General features: G+C 43.6%; 1 protein-coding gene across 1 annotated transcript in view; it reads left to right on the top strand.

The window, feature by feature from the left end:
• The first annotated feature begins 8,869 nt into the window (after positions 1 to 8,869).
• The window catches only part of Ubr2 (ubiquitin protein ligase E3 component n-recognin 2), an 80,652-nt gene continuing 70,389 nt past the window's right edge, over positions 8,870 to 19,132 (top strand). The window contains 2 exon segments of the mRNA XM_038343591.1: positions 8,870 to 9,252; positions 17,973 to 18,232. Coding sequence (XP_038199519.1) covers positions 9,175 to 9,252; positions 17,973 to 18,232 — 338 coding nt within the window. The 5' untranslated portion in view covers positions 8,870 to 9,174.

Raw genomic sequence — 19,132 nt, forward strand, 5'->3', positions numbered from 1 at the left:
GCTGATGTGGGGATAGTGGAACCCAGAGTGCAAGGAGCCTGGCGAAATTAGTGGAATCTGAGTTCCCAGCTCCACTAGTGAGCCTGTCTCAGTAAATAGAGTGGAGGAGAGTCAAGGAAGACACTTGAGATGAACCTCTGGTCTCTCCATACACATGCACACTCACCCCCAAACATACACACATGCACACTCACCCTTCCGACATACACACATGCACACTCACTCACCCATACACACATGCACCACTCACCCCCAAACATACACACATGCACACTCACCCCCAAACATACATACATGCACACTAACCCCCCAACACACACATGCACACTCACCCCCAAACATACACACATGCACATAGGTCACAGATATGTACATATATGAAGAGAGACTGAAGGAAGGAGAGAAGGAGGGAACAAGGGTGGAGGGAAGAAGGTTCTACTTGGTTCCAGCACCAATGTAATTAACCCTTACTGAATCACATCACTGTGAAAACCCAGAACTGTAAAGGAAAAGATGACCCTGTAGGTTTCCTGAGATAGAAAACCAGGTCAGCAGCAAAACGTCAGACATTAAAATAGCTGTGGATTTCTTGATAGTCATACCAGACGCTACGAGAATCCTGGAATGCTTTTTCACAGTGTCTTTTATTTTTTTTTTTTTTGAGCTCTACATTTTTCTCTGCCCCCCTCCCTGCCTCTCCCCTCCCCTTAAGCCTTCTCCCAAGGTCTCCATGCTCCCAATTTACTCAGGAGATCTGTCTTTTTCTACTTCCCATGTATATTTGATCCATGTATGTCTCTCTTAGGATCCTCATTGTTGTCTAGGTTCTCTGGGATTGTGATTTGGCACACAGCCTTTCTTGGGAAACTACTGCAATACATACGTTAACAAAACTAGGGTGGATCCAAGAATGAATGCAATATTGGAGATAAATAACTGATAAATAGCTCCAACACAAGAGGAGATTTCTTTTTATTTTATTGCAAACTATAAAAAAGGAGTGTTTTGCCCACGTATATGCCTGTATGTCATATGTTTCCAAACCAAAAGAGGAAGCTAATCCCCTGGGACTGGAGTTAAGGTGATTGTGAGCTGCCATGTAGGTGCTGGGAATCCACCCAGGACCTCTGGAGAGCTGCCACAGTGAAACACATAGCCAAAGAGCCAGCTGGAGAGGAAAGGGTTTGTTAGGTTATATTTCAGCATTGCTGCTCACTGCAGAAGGAAGTCAGGACAGGAACTCAAAACAGCAATGGAAACCCTAACTAAAACAACTGACATCCAACTCAAGAATTTTTAAAAAGACATCAGAAATCTCAAAGTAATTGGAAAGAATGACATTATAGTGCTAGGGATAAATTTTGGAGGGCTAGAGAGAGTGCTCAGTGGTTAAAGCACTTGTCCTGCAAACATGCGAACCAGAATCCAGATATTCAGAACCCACACAAATGCCAGGTGGGCATGGTCTCCCATAAGGAGAAAAGTGATTCCCCGAGCAAGCCAGGCAGCAAGACTACCGTATCTTCAGCCATGCGTTTGATTGACACACTCCACCTCGTGAAATAAGGATGATTCCTAATAGTAACCTCAGGCCTCCCCGTGCATGCACAAACACATGCAAACATACATAACACATATATAAAATGGGGAGAAAGCTGGGGATGGTGGTATACACCTTTAATCAGGAATGCAGAGTCAAATGGTTCTCTGTGAATTCAAGGCCACCGTGATCTACATAGTGAGTTCCAAGACAGTCAGGACCACATAGTGAGACCCTGTTTCAAGGAAGAAAGAAAATGAAAAAAATAAAAATCTTGCTAGGCATGATGGTGTGTGCCTGTTGTCCCAGCATTCAGGAAACTGAGACAAAATGGCAAATCCAATCCAGGCTAGACTACATAATGAGATTCTGTTTTAAAACAAGCAACCTGGGAGAATGTGGGAAATAAAATTGGAGCCAATAAGGTATTTAAAAGAAGGGTATGGAACCAGTGGTACAGGGAAATGGGGATGGCTTGGAAACATTAGGATAAATATTATCAAAATATATATTATGAAGTTATTAAAGAATTAACAAAAATGTTTTTCAAAAAGCAAGCAACAACAAAATAAGCAAGAATACCACAAAAAATTTCTTCAGAATTGCCCGGAATTGATATTAGGACCCTGAAGAGACATTGTCTTTGCTTCTAGATGGCCCAGTCGTGGCTTTACATCAGGTTCAATTGGCCATGAAGAAGCACTATGGACAGCCCATACCACAGCTCAGGAACAACAAAAGGGAGTCTTTGAGAGACACTGAGTAAGGAGAATGGGCATATTTAATCTTCCTTTCAAAAGGTATTCTTATTGATTTAGAATTATTTATATATATCTTTCAGTTTTACATTTATTTATTTATATGTGTGTGCCACAACACACATGTAAATGTCAGAGGGAAGCATGTGGGTGTTGGCTCTCTCCTTCAACCATGTGAAACTAGAGAACTGAACTCAGGTTGTCAGGCTTGGCAGCAAGAGCTTTTACCCACTGACTCCACAACCTCATCACGGCATTTTCGTACATATGTACTCTGTGCATATGGTTCCCCTGTTGGGGATATTTGATCACACTGTAAACCCCAAGTTAGAATTTGCATTAATTAAATAAAGTAACCTTGGGCAGAAGACTAAGCTAGCAACTAGTTGACAGAAAGTAATTATAGAGCATCAGAGGGCATCTAGAAGACACACACACACACACACAGAGAGAGAGAGAGAGAGAGAGAGAGAGAGAGAGAGAGAGAGAGAGAGAGAGAGAGAGGAAGTAGTGGGAAGGGATTTGGAGTAGTGCAGTGAAGTAGAACATGAATAAAGTAATCATACACTAACTCACTCACTAACTCAGAATTGGGTATAATAAGAGGGTTCATTTTGGGGGGGGGGACTTACAGATCACCATTCGCTGCATGAGCGGGGAACAAGAACCGAATCCATCATCCAGCGAGATAGGGGAAGAGAAAGAGAGTGTGAGCAGGCAGATGGGCACCTTTTTGGTACCCAAGGCCACTCCCAACCTGGTCCAGCTTCTCAAAGGCCATTGGCTGAAGGAGGGTTCCCATCACCTCCCCCTTTTGTTTAAATAGGAGAGTTCCAAACCCAATACAAAACTATACACAATAAGAACAGTTATCAAGTATAAAAATTAGAATTGCAACCAACATAAACAATATCAAGCAAGAAACATATGCTAAATGTTTCAATAATTATCCTATCCTAAGGAGTATAAGTCTTGTATTAGAAATGGCTTGGCAAAATCATGAGAGGAAAGTAACTACAACTATCTAGTCTTCAACCCCATTGAAGACCTGAGAAGGAAAATAATATTACTTGAGTAGGCAGGAAGTGCGATCAAGCAGCTTTCAAAATGTGCAGTAGGTGACAGAGACAACTAGTTACCTGGGCAATCACCCAAAGTCTCATTTGTAATGTTGGAGCAACCAACTTTGGCTATGGCCTACAGTAACTGACAGACCATTTTCAGAGGCAAGAACATTTTCAAAACTGTCTTACCCTGTCTTGGCGAGGTTTGGCAGTCTTTTTTCTTATATTCTGCTTGTCCAGTCTGGACACTGAGCACTTGTCAGTGATCAAGGCATGGGCAGTTCCTTGCCCAAAGGCCAGTTTTGCCAAGAAGAAAACAAACTCCAAGTGGAGTGTCTTCGGTGCTCAACACTCTCTCAGAAATAGATGGGTATTGCCAGGAGCAATTGTGACTCACATCAACAGGACCATAAGTTATTTAAATACCATATTCTACAGTTCTTTGAAGTGGTTGAAGATTACCTATTTATGCAGAATACAGTCTCTATGTATCTAAAGAACCTGAGTAGTCTAACTATAAGTGTGACAAATATGGATGACTATTGACCTATAATTCTCAATACCACTATAGCTCAAAGCCTGACTTCATATTAGAATATTAAACAATCTTTAAACAATTGTACAGCAAATGAGGACAATGACCTCAAAATGTAAACAATGTATAACTATCTTGATCAGAGGTTAGAAATGCATAATGCAATATGATAAATATATTCTAAAATTGTATCAATATACAAAATGTCTTAGAGGTAGAAACATGCATGCATACAATTTGACAAAATAACTTTGCATAGGTGTACAAATATTGTAAACAGGAATAGGAGTATATTAAATATAACAAATATAATTTGAACTTGTATCAATATACAAGAATCTATACCAAAGTAAATTGTCTATAAAAGTTCACAAGTATTCACTCTATTAATCACTATTATTATTAGTGTGAGTAAGCTCACAGTAATATACCGATCATCTCATTCAATTCCTTTTTTTTTAAGTGAGATCCCTGAGGCTACAAAACTTCCACCCCAACTCTATAACAATTATAATCACTCCCTAAATGATGTCCCTAACCCTGAGAACAACTTTGTTGGGAGAAGGGATGTCATCTTCTAGAATTACTTCCAGTTGTCATGGGGGTGATGTTCTTCCTATGGAATCCTGTAAAACTAAAATGATGGTTAAGTTTCAAGATTACTGTCTGGTTTAATTGCAAATGGTCTCTGAGTAGTCGATAGGGTTTTTCTGAGGTTCTTTTTTGGATTTCTGGCCAGAATGTTGTAAGAAGGTGCACCATTTCAGCTAACCAAGTTGGAACCATCTTGAGCAGCTGGTACTCAAAGCAGCATCATGACGTCATATCAACCAGGTGAAGTCGTTGTTGTGGGGCCTCATCTTCTTCCTGGAAACTTTAAAGATTACTGCAGGAAAATTTATTGTTCATTATGGAAGACTTAAACATTATTAATATAGACATATATTCAATGAAAGGTACACTATAGACAAAAATAGGTATGGAGAGAAGTAATATTTATCCTAAATTTCCTCTCCCCAAACACTTTCCCTTTACCCCTCTGCTTTCATGTAGTGCACCTGCGTGCACGTGGTCATGTCTGTCTGTGCGTGGGGGGTATGGGTGTACTTTCTTTTTTTCTTATCTTTACTTTGCTCTGTAGGAAGGCCTGCCCCCTACCTCCTAAACAAATCACACAGAGCCTTATTCTTACTTATGAATGCCCGGCCTTAGCTTGGCTTATTTCTAGCCAGCTTTTCTTAACTTACATTATCCCATCTACCTTTTGCCTCCACGTGTTTACCGTTCTTTATTTTTGAATACCTTCCTTTATTTCTTTCTCCATGGCATTGTGTGGCTGGATGACTGGCCCCTAATGTCCTCTCTCCTTTTCTTGCTCCTTGATCTTCTTTTTCTCCTTCTATCTATTCTCTCTGCCTGCCAGCCCCGCCTATCCTTTCTCCTGCCTTGCTATTGGCCATTCAGCTCTTTATTAGGCCAATCAGGTGTTTTACACAGGCAAAGTAACACAGCTTCACAGAGTTAAACAAATGCAACATAAAAGAACATAACACATCTTTGCTCATTAAACAAATGTTTCACAGCATAAACAAATGTAACACATCTTAAAATAATATTCCACACAGGTTTCACTATATAACTCTGGCTCTCCTGGAACTGTATATATAGCTGTCCTTGAACACCACAGAAATTCTCCTGCCTCTCCACAGAGTATTGGGATTAGAAGTGTGTGCCATCAAGTCTGGCAATATGTTTTCATCTTTTTAAGAATTTGGAAAACATTATAACAGGTGGCAAAACCAGAAACAAAACAAAATCAGAAACTTATTCTAACCTTGGTCTTGCTCAGAAGTGTCCTATATGTAAATCAAGCCTTCCTCTGGAATAAAGTAGCATGCCAGATAGGCATCAGACAATTCTGTAGCATGTTTGATACCCAACTGTTTTCTCTGCTTAGTATATGTATGTGCCATGTGTGTTTTGTGCCTTAGGAGGAAAGAAGGCAACATCAGATGCCCTGGGACTGGAGCTAGGGATGGTTGTGAACCGCCCTATTGGTGCTGGGAGTCAAAGCTGCGTCCTCTGCAAGAGCAACAAGCACTCTTAACCACTGAACTATCTCACTAGTCCCTCATGTTTTCTTTTATCAGAAACTGATAACTTCATGTGTGTGTGCAAACATGTGTTGCGCCATGCCATGTATGAAGGTCAGAGGACAGATATGAGCCTTTATTTCTCTTCTCTCACCACAGTCCCGGATGGTGATTCTCCAGTTGTTAAGTTTGTATGGCAAGTTCCTTTACCCACTGAGTGTTGTGTGATATTTTATTCTTTCGGCCTTTTGGGGGGGGGGTGCGCCATCCAGTTTCCAAATAAATCACACAGAGAGGCTTATTCTTAGTTACGAATGCCCAGTCTTTGCTTGGCTTATTTCTTGCCAGCTTTTCTTAACTTAAATTGTCTCAACTACCTTTTGCCTCTGAGCTTTTTTCCTTTTCTTACTTCTGTTTACTTACTTTTCCTCTTTCTCCATGGATGGCTGGGTGGCTGGGTGGCTGGGTGGCTGGGTGGCTGGCCCCTGATGTCCTCCTTCCCTTGTTCTCCCTCCTTGTTTGTGGTTCTTGTTCTATTTATACTCTGCCTGCTAGCTGTGCCTAGCCTTGCTCCTACCTTGCTGTGGCCATTCATCTCTTTATTAGGACCAGCAGGGTGTTTTAGACAGGCACAGCAATCAGCATCACAAAATTAAACAAATGCAGCATAAATAAAAGTCCCACACCTGAAAATAATAGTCCCTAACAGCTGAGGCATCTTACAAGCCCAACAGTAATATCTTTGTTTTTGTTTTAACTAGGAAATCAAAACCAAAACCTAGTACATGGTAGGCAAAATCCATCCCCTGTCCAAGAGCAATTTTTTTATATGCGTGAAAAGGTTTTTCTCTATTTCAAAAGTAATATTTTGGGACTGTGGACATGGGTGCTTGTGGAGGGGGCTAAAAATCTGACTAACTTGGGCTAGGTTCCTCTTCATTGAGGGTGAAGAATTCAAGGCAGACTTCCAAGAGCGAATGCTGTCTCAGTTACTTCTGTTCCTGTGATAAGACATCATGACCAAGGCCACTCACAGAAGAATGGGTTTGTTGCCGCTCACGGTTTCAGAGGGTAAGTCCACATCATGGTGGGGAGCACTGCAGCAGGCAGGCAAGCAGAACACTGGCGCAGTAGCTGAGAGCTTACATCTGACCCACAAGCAACAGGCAGAGGTTCAAGTTAACTGGGAATGGCAAGGGCTTTGGAAACATGAAAGCCCTACCCTAATGACACACCTCCTCCGAACAGTTCCACCGACTGGAGACCAAGCATTCAAATATATGAGCCCCTACTGGAGCCCGTCTCATTCAAACCACCTCAGATGCTCTTCCAGGGCCCAGCTCCAGAAGGTGGTTAATGCCTTTTCATTCCCTAGCGTCAAAGGTGTCCATTATTTTCTTCAGGCCTGGCATATATGAGGTCATGATGATGATGCATTTGTGCTCCTCCCTTTCGCTACCAGGCTACTAAGACAAAAGACCCCAGGGAATAGGAGTCTGGTATCAACCAGGGCTTATCTCCCAGAAAGAGATTTCTTACAGTTTCTCTAACTTGTCAGAGCACATTGTAGGAGAGACTGGAATCAAGACAATGATGGATCAGCGATGGATTGGGACCACATGTTGCCCAGGACTGCCCTCTGCTTACACCTAAAACCTCATGTCAGAGTGGCAGGGGGGTGGGGTGGGGAGGGATATGGGGTCACTCTTCCCAATGTGGCTATATCGAAAAATCTTCCTTCTCTGCTTTTTCACTATTTCCTATCTCTCTAACTGTCCTGTTAAAGTCAAATACCCAAGACTAGCTTGTTAGTGCTGCCAGGCTCCAAGAGCTAACCCTAACAACTCCAAAAAAAAAAAAAAAAAAAAAAAAAAAAAAAAAAATCAGCCTCTTCCTACAGGGCAACTAGAGTCAGGTCATCCGTGAGAGCCTTAACTTCTCCACGACGATAATTTAAAATGTATTCAAATACATGTCTCAAATTAGTATATACACGCCCCTAATCAATCTGCTTTCAGAGAAAAACGATGGCAAAACCCTCGGGTGCAGTCAGTATAATCTTAAAGCAACGCAGCTGGAAAATATCCAGTACCTCTTCTAATGCCTTGTGGACTGCCATTGAACCTTAAAATTTGTTGCTGTTGTTGTGGTTTGTTTGTTTGTTTGTTCCCCTCAACCTTCGAAAACCTGCAAAAACAATGGCAGTCCCAGCTGTACTCCCCGGTTCTCCCTCCGCGCAGCCGCAGGACGCAGCCGGGTTGGACGCGGAAGTAAGCACTCACTTCCCGGAACCCGAGAGTGGGTCTTTCAGTGGGCTCATTAGACTACTTTTCTTTTGCATCAAGAATTGAAAAAAAAAAAAAATCTCAAGCAGAGGTCATAAATTAAATTGATTGAAGTATTAAAAAATATTTCTTAAAACTTTTCAAAACCTCGGTACTAAATATACCTCGACTGATTACTACTGTAAGGATGACAAGGCATTAGAACCCCAGGAATAGAACGCGTGGTTCATTCATTCTTTTGACAATTGTCAGACACCAGACTTTTGACAGACAGCTTAGTGTCTATCGTGCCAGGAACGGTTCTTGGTACTAGGAAGATTTTTTTTTTAATGACAAAAATAAATGGGATTGAGAGGCTAAAACGACAATTCACACGTTATTTCACTCTTCTGGCGTCAAAGTCCCTTTCACGGATTCTAAATTGTCGTTTGCCAGGCTTCCGCCAGGGGAAGTACTACAACTCCCATGATGCTCGCGCGCGGCCCCTTTTTTAGAGGCTTCACTCAGCTCCCTGGCCTCGCAGGGAGCGACTACAGTACCCAGAATGCTCTGCTCCCCCGCCTGGGTGTTTTTTGCCCCTCTCCTGGCGTTGAACGCGGTAGTGGCCATCCGGAGTGCCAGGCCTGGGGTTCTCGGTGTCCTTCCCCGGGTCACGGGCAAGGCGGCGACTTGACTTCTGGGCGCTGAGCCCGGGCGCGCGCGCAAGCGACCGCCGTCCCCGCTGCAGGTTCGCGTCCCGCTTTGCTCCTTGCGCCGCTCGGCTCGCGACCGCGAGGACGCCCCGGGACTGACGCCCCGGGACAGAGGCGCCCGTCGCGGCTGCGGGAGCAGAAACGAAGCTGAGGTCCGGGGAGAGGCGACAGCGGCCAGAGCGCCCGGGGAGGAGAGAAGGAGAGAAGATGGCGTCGGAGCTGGAGTCCGAGGTGCAGGCCATCGACCGCAGTTTGCTGGAATGTTCTGCTGAGGAGATCGCAGGGGTGAGTGCGGGAGCCCGGGACGGCTACGTCCGGCCCTCGCAGGCCGCGCCCCGGGGGAAGAACGGAGTCCTGGAAATCCCGAAGCGCGCCTCTGACTTCGGGTAACAGCCGCGCTGGCCCTGTCCTGTAGGGAAAGGACCCAGGAGGCCATCGAGCCTGGCCCGCGCCTTCCGTGCTAGGAGGTCCCTAGACCCCCTTATACCTGGCGACTCGACCACGACGCTTTCATTATCCCTCTTTACCCTCATCCTCCCATTAAGTCTCCAACACTTGGGCCTTTGCCCTTTTTGCCGGCTGTTGGAAGACGGGAGGGAGGGAGCGAGCCGCTTCCTAGCGTTGTCCTATGGTCGCCCTACTTTATCTTCTGAGTCCTTTTCTTGGGCTAGGCAGAGCAGTGCCTGCGCGGAGGCTTGTTGTCCTCGCCAACTTTGTTGCTGTAGCTGCAGCGGGGGGCACCCAGGCTGCAAACAGCACAGCCCCACAGCCCCCCTCAGTGCTGTTTTTTTTTTAAAGTTCTTTTGCACTTGTTTATTTAGTTAGATGGCAACGTTGGTGCTGGTGTACGTGGTACCGTCTTGACTCGTTTGCTGAACATTTGAGACTGGGAGGTTTTGTTTTTAAAAAAAACATTTCTCTAGAAGTTGGGAAAAGTTGGACGGAGAACAACAAACGTTATATAACTTTGAGAAGGCAGCTTGGTTAACATATGCAAGCTTATTAATGATAGTTGATCACAGTGTATCAGCAGCCTTTAGGCCCTAAACTTAAGCCATTCAAACGCAGTGAAGACTAGAAATGTAATGTGAACAGTGCTGATAGAAGTAGCAAAATTATAAAGACAACGACTTCCACACATTCAGTGTTGTCCTTTGCCAGTGAGGGCAGGGGACACCTATCGGAACAGATTGTCCACAGTGACTGTGAATGGCTCAAACAATTGGAGCCCAGTCTCTAAGACCTCCAGATGAAAAAGCTAGGAATTGACTCTTCATGAGCACACTGCATGCTGGGGACAGTATTTGGGATGTGAGGCTGTTGAGGGTTTGAAGTGGATTGAGGAAACCAAGGAAGTTCAGGTGGAAGTGAATGAGAGGGGAAAGTTTTTTAAAAATATTGTCTTTCCAAGTTTGGTAATTTTTTTTAAGACTAAGGTGTGCAGCTTGTTTTCATGTACTTCCTGTGTGAAATTGCACAATCCAAGGATTTTCAGCCCCCATCTGCCTTTGATTTATCAAAGATATTTGGAAAAGAAAATGAAAACCGGGGCTGGAGAGATGGCTCAGTGGTTAAGCGCACCGACTGCTTTTCCAAAGGTTCTGAGTTCAATTCCCAGCACCCATATGGTGGTGGCTCACAACCATCTGTAATGAGATTTGGTGCAGATATGCAGGCAAAACACTGTATACATAATAAATAAATTTTTAAAAAAAGAAAAAGAAAACCCTGCTATAAGAAGAGAGAAATAATTAACAACACTGACTTGGTATCCTTTTCTAATGTTGTCAAATCTGTTTGTCAAAGTAGTGGGTGTTTTGGTTTGGTTTGGTTTTTTTCTCTCCCTCTGAATTTTTCCATCTGTTGGCTCATTACATTGTGTTAGTCCATTCTAAAATTGATGAGAGAATCCTTAGTTTGTTGAGGTTCCTGAGGAAGCCATTTACAAAACCGCTGCGAAGACTGTTGCTCCCAGTTCTTAAGTGGTAAAGTTTTCAAGCAGATGAAGTGAAGAAAAATAAGGGAAAAGCAGCAAACCTTTTAAAAAATTTACTTCTAGTTGTGTGTACTTGTGTATGTCTGTGTCAGCTATGTGCATACAAGTGTAGATGTCTGCACTCTGGCCGCAGGCATTGAACGCCCAGTGTGTGTGCTGAGTGGAGAGAAGTGTGTGTTCTTAACTGCTGAGCCATCTCCAGCCCCAACAGACCCTTATTAACTTGTGCTTATTTGAGTTTGTGAAGATCTCATGCCTGAGCTCACGCTACTTTTTGGTCAGTTGACTTTTCAGTTGCTTTCTTGTGTAGATTTATGAAATTAAACTTGAGGAAATGTAGTGTGAAGGCCAAGAGAAGCCCTTCAGACAGAGCAGATGCACACAGAAGCGATGCCTGCTCCCGCAGCTGGTCGTCTTACCTGCATTTCATCGAGAGGGGCTTCCTGGGTCTCTTTAATCAGGACACTAAATACTTACCACTGTCCTTTCCGCCTCAGGCTCCAGCATGGCCCTTCACCACAGCTGAAATCAATGCGCGTTTTCTCTTTGGTTAATAAATTTTAGTCAGGTGTGGTAATGCACGTCTTTAATTCCAGCACTTCTGAGGCAGAGGCAGGTGGATGCCAGTTTGAGGCCAGCCTGGTCGGAATAGAGTTCCAGGCCAGTTAGGGCTATAAATAAAAGCCTGTCTCAAAAAGAAAATTTTAAAGTAATTGTTTCAGAATTTTGACTCTGTGATTGATAATATTCTAAGACCAATCCCATTTTAATTTGATAAATACTGATGCTTTTTCTGTTGTTATTTTGAAATGGGCTTGCTGTGTGTCCTAGGCTAGCCTTGAACTCAGAATCTCCCAGCCTTAGCCTCCTGTATGCTGGATGGCAGGCATGTGACACCACACCTGGCCTATGAGTACCACCAAGTCTTGAACACCATCAACACAATGTATTAGAAGGAAGACTTGTCTACTGCATCCATTTCAGCTAAACTGACTCCACATTTTTGATGCTAGAGGATCACAGAAGCCAGCTGGTGTCAGTCTTCTCTCTCAGTAGAATTGATTCAAGTATGATTATTCCAGTATGTTCTAATGGGAGATTACCATTTTGGAAGTATACATATTGCCCCCCCCCAAAAAAAATAAATCTAAGCTGTGTTGGGTGGTGCACATCCCAGCTCTCAGAGGCTGAGACAGCAGAATCATTTGGAAGTGCCAATCCAGTCTTTGCTATATAGGCGATCCTTGGTTCCAAAAAGAAAGGAAATTTGGAGCTCGGTAGAGGCCTCATTCAGTCAAATACTCTTCATGCAGGCATGAGGGCTTGTGTTCTCTCACCAGCACCCACATAGAAAGTCAAGCACGGTGGTGTGTGCCTGTGATCCCAGCATGGGGGAGCAGGGGACAAGAGGATGCCTGGGGCTTGCTAGCAAGCTAGTATGGCTGAGTTAGTGCACTCCAGATTCTGAGAGTCTTGTTTAAAATAAGGCAGTGAGAAATTGAGGAGGACTCTGATGCTCCTCCTGAGGCATCATGTGCGCGCGCGCACACACACACACAGCAAATGAGAGATTTCAAAAATTTCTTTCGTGAACTTGAATTCCTGTGTTTGTGTGTATGTATGTGAAGAGTGCATGCCAAGCACTCTTGAGGTCGTCCTAGAACATCATGTGGAGTCTGTTCTTCCCTTCCATCTTTATGTGGGAATTAAACACAGGACACCAGACTTGTCAAGCAAGCTCCTTTAACCAATGGGCCATCTTGCCAGCATTCATTATACAGATTTTGTGTAGAGTTTTGTGGATGCGTTGATTATTTCTGGCTTTTGCATTGTGAATAGTCTTAGGGAGGCAAAGCACACACTGTATGGTTCAGGGTCTGGGAGCACTGCTAGAGTTGTATGACCATGCTTCCCTTTTATAATCTTTTCATCATTCCCCAAAGGAATATGTCCCCCCCATCAGATCTCCAAACTGTAAACAATTGCTAATCTATTTTCTGTCTCCATAGATTCATTTATTCTGAACATCTCATATAAATGGGACCATACAATATATTTTACAATTTTTCTTCTTTTCACAAATGTTGATTAGTGTTGTGGAATGCATTGGTACTTCATTCCTTTTCATTACCAAACAATAGCCCCTTGTACAGATGGATATAGCACATGAATGGATATAGTTTTATCCATTCATGAATGGGTAGATATTTGGGCTTTGATGCTTTTTGGATATCCGGAATGGGCTACTGTGAATATTTGTATAGAGATTTGTGTGTGCACACTTTGATTTCTCCTGGCCATGTCCCTAGGAGTGGAACTGCTGGGTCATATGGTAATAACTCTTTTGAGGAACTGCCAGCCTGTATCCAAAGTGCTGCAGCATTTTTATTCCGTCAGCAATGCAGGAGGCTCCTAGCTTTCTGCACAGTTGCCAGCACTGTCTGTCGTCTTGATTATTGCCATTGTGTTAGGTATGAAGCGCTCTCTCATGAGTTGGATTTGCGTTTCTTCCCTGGTCTTGATGCTGAGCACTTGCCACGAGCTTGTGCCCATTTCTGTATCTTTCAACCTCCTGGTAATTGTAGTTTCCCTCCAGTTCTGTACTGCATTTTACTAGTAGGGATTGCTCTTGCATAGCCTTGTTCGAAAGCAAATCAGATATGCTTAAAGGATGCAGCTTTAATTGGCTATAGAATACTTAGATGCAGTAGCAAAGAAAGCTAGCCTCTAGGGATTTGTTTGTGTGCTTCTGTTTGTTATTGTGTTTCTCAATCTCAAGCCTCAAATTTAACATTCAATGACAGGAAAGCTGGAAATGTTGTCATAGCATGTTTACTTTAGTGGAATGAGGGAACCGTTCCCTTACTTACTTGATGGGGACTTACTTATAAGGTAGTAAATGCTCCAGTCCATGTTCCTGAAATAAGGACAAATTAAAGTACAGTCAAATGCAGCAGTGTTTCACATGGAAGACTTAGCTGTATTTAGCAGGAGAGAATGGATATGAAAAGTTGCTCATTTCATTCTGTTGAGAAATATGGGAACAGTTGTTGTGAGAGACAGTCCTAAGTTTTTCCTGCTTTATATAATGATACATGTTAAGTTTAATCAGATTAAGATGCCTATAATAGAGTCCAGATGTCTTAGGTGGCTTTTAATATCTCACACAACAGTAATAAACTTTTTATTTGTTTACTTATTTCGGCAGTATCGGTACCTGGGGCCTTATGAGTTCTGTACTACTGAACTACATCGCCAGCCCCGGTAGTATACTTCTAAACGATGGGGAACATATGTCAGCCTTCTTAGCTAGGTTTTGAAGTAATAGCACATAATAAAATGATACTTAAAATTAGATATTTGTTTTACTAATGCCATGCTTTGTGTAAGAATAATAGCATTAACTTTCTTCTTTCCTTAAGATTTATTTTTAATTTTTAGTTGTGTGTATGTATGTGTGTTCATGTGTCTGTGCGCATGTGTGCAGATGCCCTCAAGAGGCCAAAAAGGTCATCAGACTCCCTGGATCTAGAATTACAGGTGGTTGTAAGCTGCGGTGAGTGCTGGGGACTGGCTGAAGTCAGGTACTCTACCCCTACTGTGCCTTCTCCAGTTGAAGCTTCTTTTTTATTGGAGAAACTTTATGGGCAGATTTGATACATCTGCTGATAGAGCCATAATGAATACTACATAATTTCTTCTAAGAACTACCTTATTATACAATTCTTCAAAAGTGAGGCTTTAGGAGAGATGGGAGCATAAAATACGGAAAACTAAATCTTTTCTTTATTCTTTTAAAACAGAATTCCATATGGCTCTAACTTTCATTCCCAAAGTAGCTGAAGATGACCTTGAATTTATGATATTCCTGCTTCCACATCCCAAATGCTGGGATTACAGGCATGCTCCCATTCCCCCACCTATTTCACCATTTTAAACTGAATCTTTTTTTTTTTTTTTAATGTTCTTGTCTAAGTGGTGGCTACACATGCCTTTAATTCAGGCACTTGGGAGGGAGAGGCAGGTGTATCTCTTGTGGGTTCGAGGCCAGCCTGGGCTATCAAAGCAAGTTCCAGGACAAGCTCCAAAGCTACACAGAGAAACCCAGTCTTGCCTGTCTCTCTGTCTCTGTCTCTCTCTTTCTCTCTTCTTTCTCTGTCTCCCCAGGCTGGCCTTGAACTCATAGAGATCTGCTGACCTCTGCCTTCCAAGTGCTGGGATTTTCATCCATTCTCTTGGGCTTGCTTTCTTACCGTAATGGAGTGTGGGTACAGGGTCTTGCTCATACTACACAAGTGTTCCACCCCAACCTATATCTCCAGTCCTCTCTTTTTTGAAAAATATTCAAGACATTTCTGGCCAGATTTGTTGCCACATGCTTTTAATCACAGCACTCAGGTGGTGGAGGCACATGGATTCCTGTGAGTTCTGATCTACATAGGGAGTTCTAGGCTAGCCAGGGCTGTAGAGTGAGACTCTGTTAGCCCCCCTCCAATTTTCACTTTAAAATACGTGTGTGTGTAAGAGTATATTCACATGAGTGCAGGTACCCATAATGTCCAAAAGAGAGTGCTGGATCCCTTAGAGCTGGATCCCGAATTGTAGACGGGTGCTGGGAACAAACTCTGATCCTCTAAAAGAGCAGTACATGTTTTTACCCTCTTAGCTATCTCTCCAGACCCTGAATTCTTTTTTTTTTTTTTTTTTTTTTTCGAGACAGGGTTTCCCTGTGGTTTCTAGAGCCTGTCCTGGAACTAGCTCTTGTAGACCAGGCTGGCCTCGAACTCAGAGATCCGCCTGCCTCTGCCTCCCGCGTGCTGGGATTAAAGGCGTGTGCCACCACCGCCTGGCCCTGAATTCTTTTAAGAGTATGTATGTATGCATGCATGTATGCCTTTATTTATTTATTTGGTTTTTCAGGACACAGTTTCTCTGTGTAACAGTCCTGGCTGGAACATGGAACATGAGATTGACTAAGAAGTTATTTAGTTTAGTCACAAATATTACAATGTTGTGTGGGCTGAGGATTATGCAGACAGTAGCTAAATGAAGGCCTTACTTGACTGTCCAAGAGTGTTTCCTCTGGACGGACACATGTGGCCATGTGTGTGCCTGCTGCCCTTGCAGTTGAGAAGAAGGCCCCACACACCCTGGAATTAGAGTCACGGATGGTTGTGAACCACCACGTGGGTGCTGGGAGCTGAACCTGGGGCCTCTGCAAGAGCAAAAGTGCTCTTAACCTTTGAGTCATCTCTCCAGCTCCATAAGTTGACTTCAGGTGCTAGGTATTGCTTGACCGTGGTCCCTTTATCTTCCTGCTTCTGGAGTTACAAGTGCACAGACAGCACCATGCCTGGCTTGGAGTTCTCCCCCAGGCTCCCTTTCTGCTTTTTCAAGGCAGGGGTTCTCTGTGTAGACTTAGCTGTCCTGGAACTTGCTCTGTAGGCCAGGCTAGCCTGGAACTCAGAGATCCGCTTGCCTCTGCCTCCCAAGTGCTGGGATTAAAGGTGTGCAGCATCAAGCCCGGAAAGTAGACGCCTTTCTTAACAAGACTCTGATCAGATCCTAAGTAAACCCTGGGTTTGTGAGCTGTGTTGGCAGTTCACTTAGCTGCGTTGTAGTAGAATGGCCCCTGTATTTCATGTTGTGAGGTTCTATCTTTTTCTTGGCTTAGAGCCAATATGGCACAAAGACATTTGAGAGAGCAATGGCATGTGTAGCAGAGGAGGCAGGATATGTGGCAGAAGGCCAGAAAAGGAGAGAAGAGAGAGGAAGGGCAAGGGAGTGCTTCGAGGGGTCTTACCCAGGGCTCAGTGGGTTCAGCTTTAGACTTAACTGACCTAAGTCCAGAGGTCTGGACCTCCCCTCCGCTTTCTTTCCGGAGTGTAAACAGAATGAGTGAAAACACACTTGTAGTCATTCACCTGTCTAACCAAGTGCTCACTGCTTCACACCTGATGAAGGGCAGGGAGGTGGGAAATGGACTGAGAAGATACCTCCTGGGAGGAAAAGCCAGTACGCTCAGAGAGTGACCAAAGACAGTAAGCCAGGAGGACTTAGCAGGCCGTTTCAGGGTCTTGATCATGAACATATTGGGAAGATGTATGACATGTTCAAGTGGGCATTTGTCAAAAATTACCCCAATAGTGAGGTTAGAAACATTTGCAGAGAGACAGAGCTGGTGGGGACCCCAGGAAGTCCATGGCTGTGCTGCTCCTGGGATGGGATGAGGGTTCTGTAGAGAGAAATGAGTGGGTGCAGGAGAGTTTTGGGTGCGTGTCTGATGAAGACGAAGTGACGATGTTGAGTGGAGCAGAGGAAGCTTTTCAGGTTTAGGTAAATGCTGACCTAGAGACACGGAGTAACAGATTCAGATGGCGGTGGGAGGATAGGAGTTCAGTTTGGGGCATTTTGAGTTGCTACTTGTGAGATATCCAGATATATAAGTAGATGGAAGCAAAGTCGAGGCCCAGAAAAGGGAAGTGTTTTGATTTTTGGTTTTCTATTTGGATTTAGTAGGGAGAGCTAAGGGGAAAGGATTTAGAGAGACAAGCTGGTCAGAGAAAGAAGGCCAGGCTCTTGTAGGATAACGTTCATGAGAGACTACACACACACACACACACACACACACCCCCGCCATCTATCTGTCTGTTCCTGACATGAAAATCCTTCTCACAATTGGAATAACATTTTTCGAGGAAAGCATTAGAAGTCAAACAAACACAACAGCTGTGCTTTGAATAAGGAGAGTGTATATGTGTGTGAGAGAGACAGAGACAGAGAAGAACCTTTATGAGGGTGGTCCTGGGGATTGAAATGAAGTCATCAGACAAGCACTTTTACTCATCTTGCTGCCCCGGATTAACATTTTAATGTCTGACGATATAAACAAAATATGATTATTATTATTATATTTTTACCAAAAAGGAAGTTGGTTATAATTGCTCGAATTAATACTGAGTTGACCTTATTTAAAACTTCTTTCTTTTTTTTTTTTTTTTTTTTAAAGAAATGGCTGCAAGCAACTGACCTCACCAGAGAAGTATACCAGCATTTAGCCTACTGTGTGCCCAAAATCTACTGCCGGGGTCCCAACCCTTACCCCCAGAAGGAAGACACGCTCGCACAGCACATCTTGTTGGGACCGATGGAGTGGTACATCTGTGGCGAGGACCCTGCCCTGGGCTTCCCGAAGCTGGAACAGGCGAACAAGCCTTCTCATCTCTGTGGCCGGGTGTTTAAAGTAGGCGAGCCCACATACTCTTGCAGGTAAAATACGACAGTTCTTCTCTGAAACCTTTTGATTTTTATTTCCAAATTATGAAACCTATACATTTAAAAGTACGCACTACCAATACAGTTTAATTAACTGATTTAGGAACAAATAGTCATGAAATGGTTTTCCAGATCAAGAACCACAGCCTGTCAGCAGCACAGGAGAAAGCCCTAAGTAACTTCCATCTCTGTCCTGGCCTGTTACTTCCTCGCCCTTCCTGATGCATCTTGCTTACAATGATTCTTTTTGATGCTCACATTGTTCCGGAGTTGGCTGTGGAACCCCATCACACTGGCTCCTTTGTTTCTCTCCTCTGCCTTCATTAGCTTTGGGGCGCTGCTTCCCTTTCTGGCGTGATGAGATGCCCACAGCTTTCTGTATTTGCTGTGACCTATATGGAGAATCAGTCATTTCTCCAAGGAGTTTCTTTTTAATTGGGGATGGTGGAAATTAGGATATGTTTGCTGTATGGGCTTACTAATACTAGATGACCTTAAAAGATTGGTGAAATTGAGTCTGTGAGAGAAGACAGAAGAACGTGCCCTGACCCTTTCTCACTTCCTGTTCTGATCATCACTGCTTAACACTCTGTCCTTCCAGAAATTCTCTGTGCGTAATAGGCTTTATGCATGCATGCGTATACACATATGTACAGACTGTCTTAACCGTATGTGCAAAGATACAGGCTGGCAAGATGGCTCAGTGGGTAATGGCATCTGCTGCTAAGCTTCTTGACCAGAGTGTGATCCCAGAGACCACTCAAAAGCCCATATACATGTGGCCATGCACACAAAATAAATTAATGTAATGAAAAGAAATATGTAAGTCAGGTGTGGTGATGCACACTTCCAGCACTCAGGAGGCAGAGGCAGGCAGATCTCTGTGAGTTCGAG

This window comes from Arvicola amphibius, chromosome 9, assembly GCF_903992535.2.
Source record: "Arvicola amphibius chromosome 9, mArvAmp1.2, whole genome shotgun sequence".
Lineage (NCBI taxonomy): Eukaryota > Metazoa > Chordata > Mammalia > Rodentia > Cricetidae > Arvicola > Arvicola amphibius.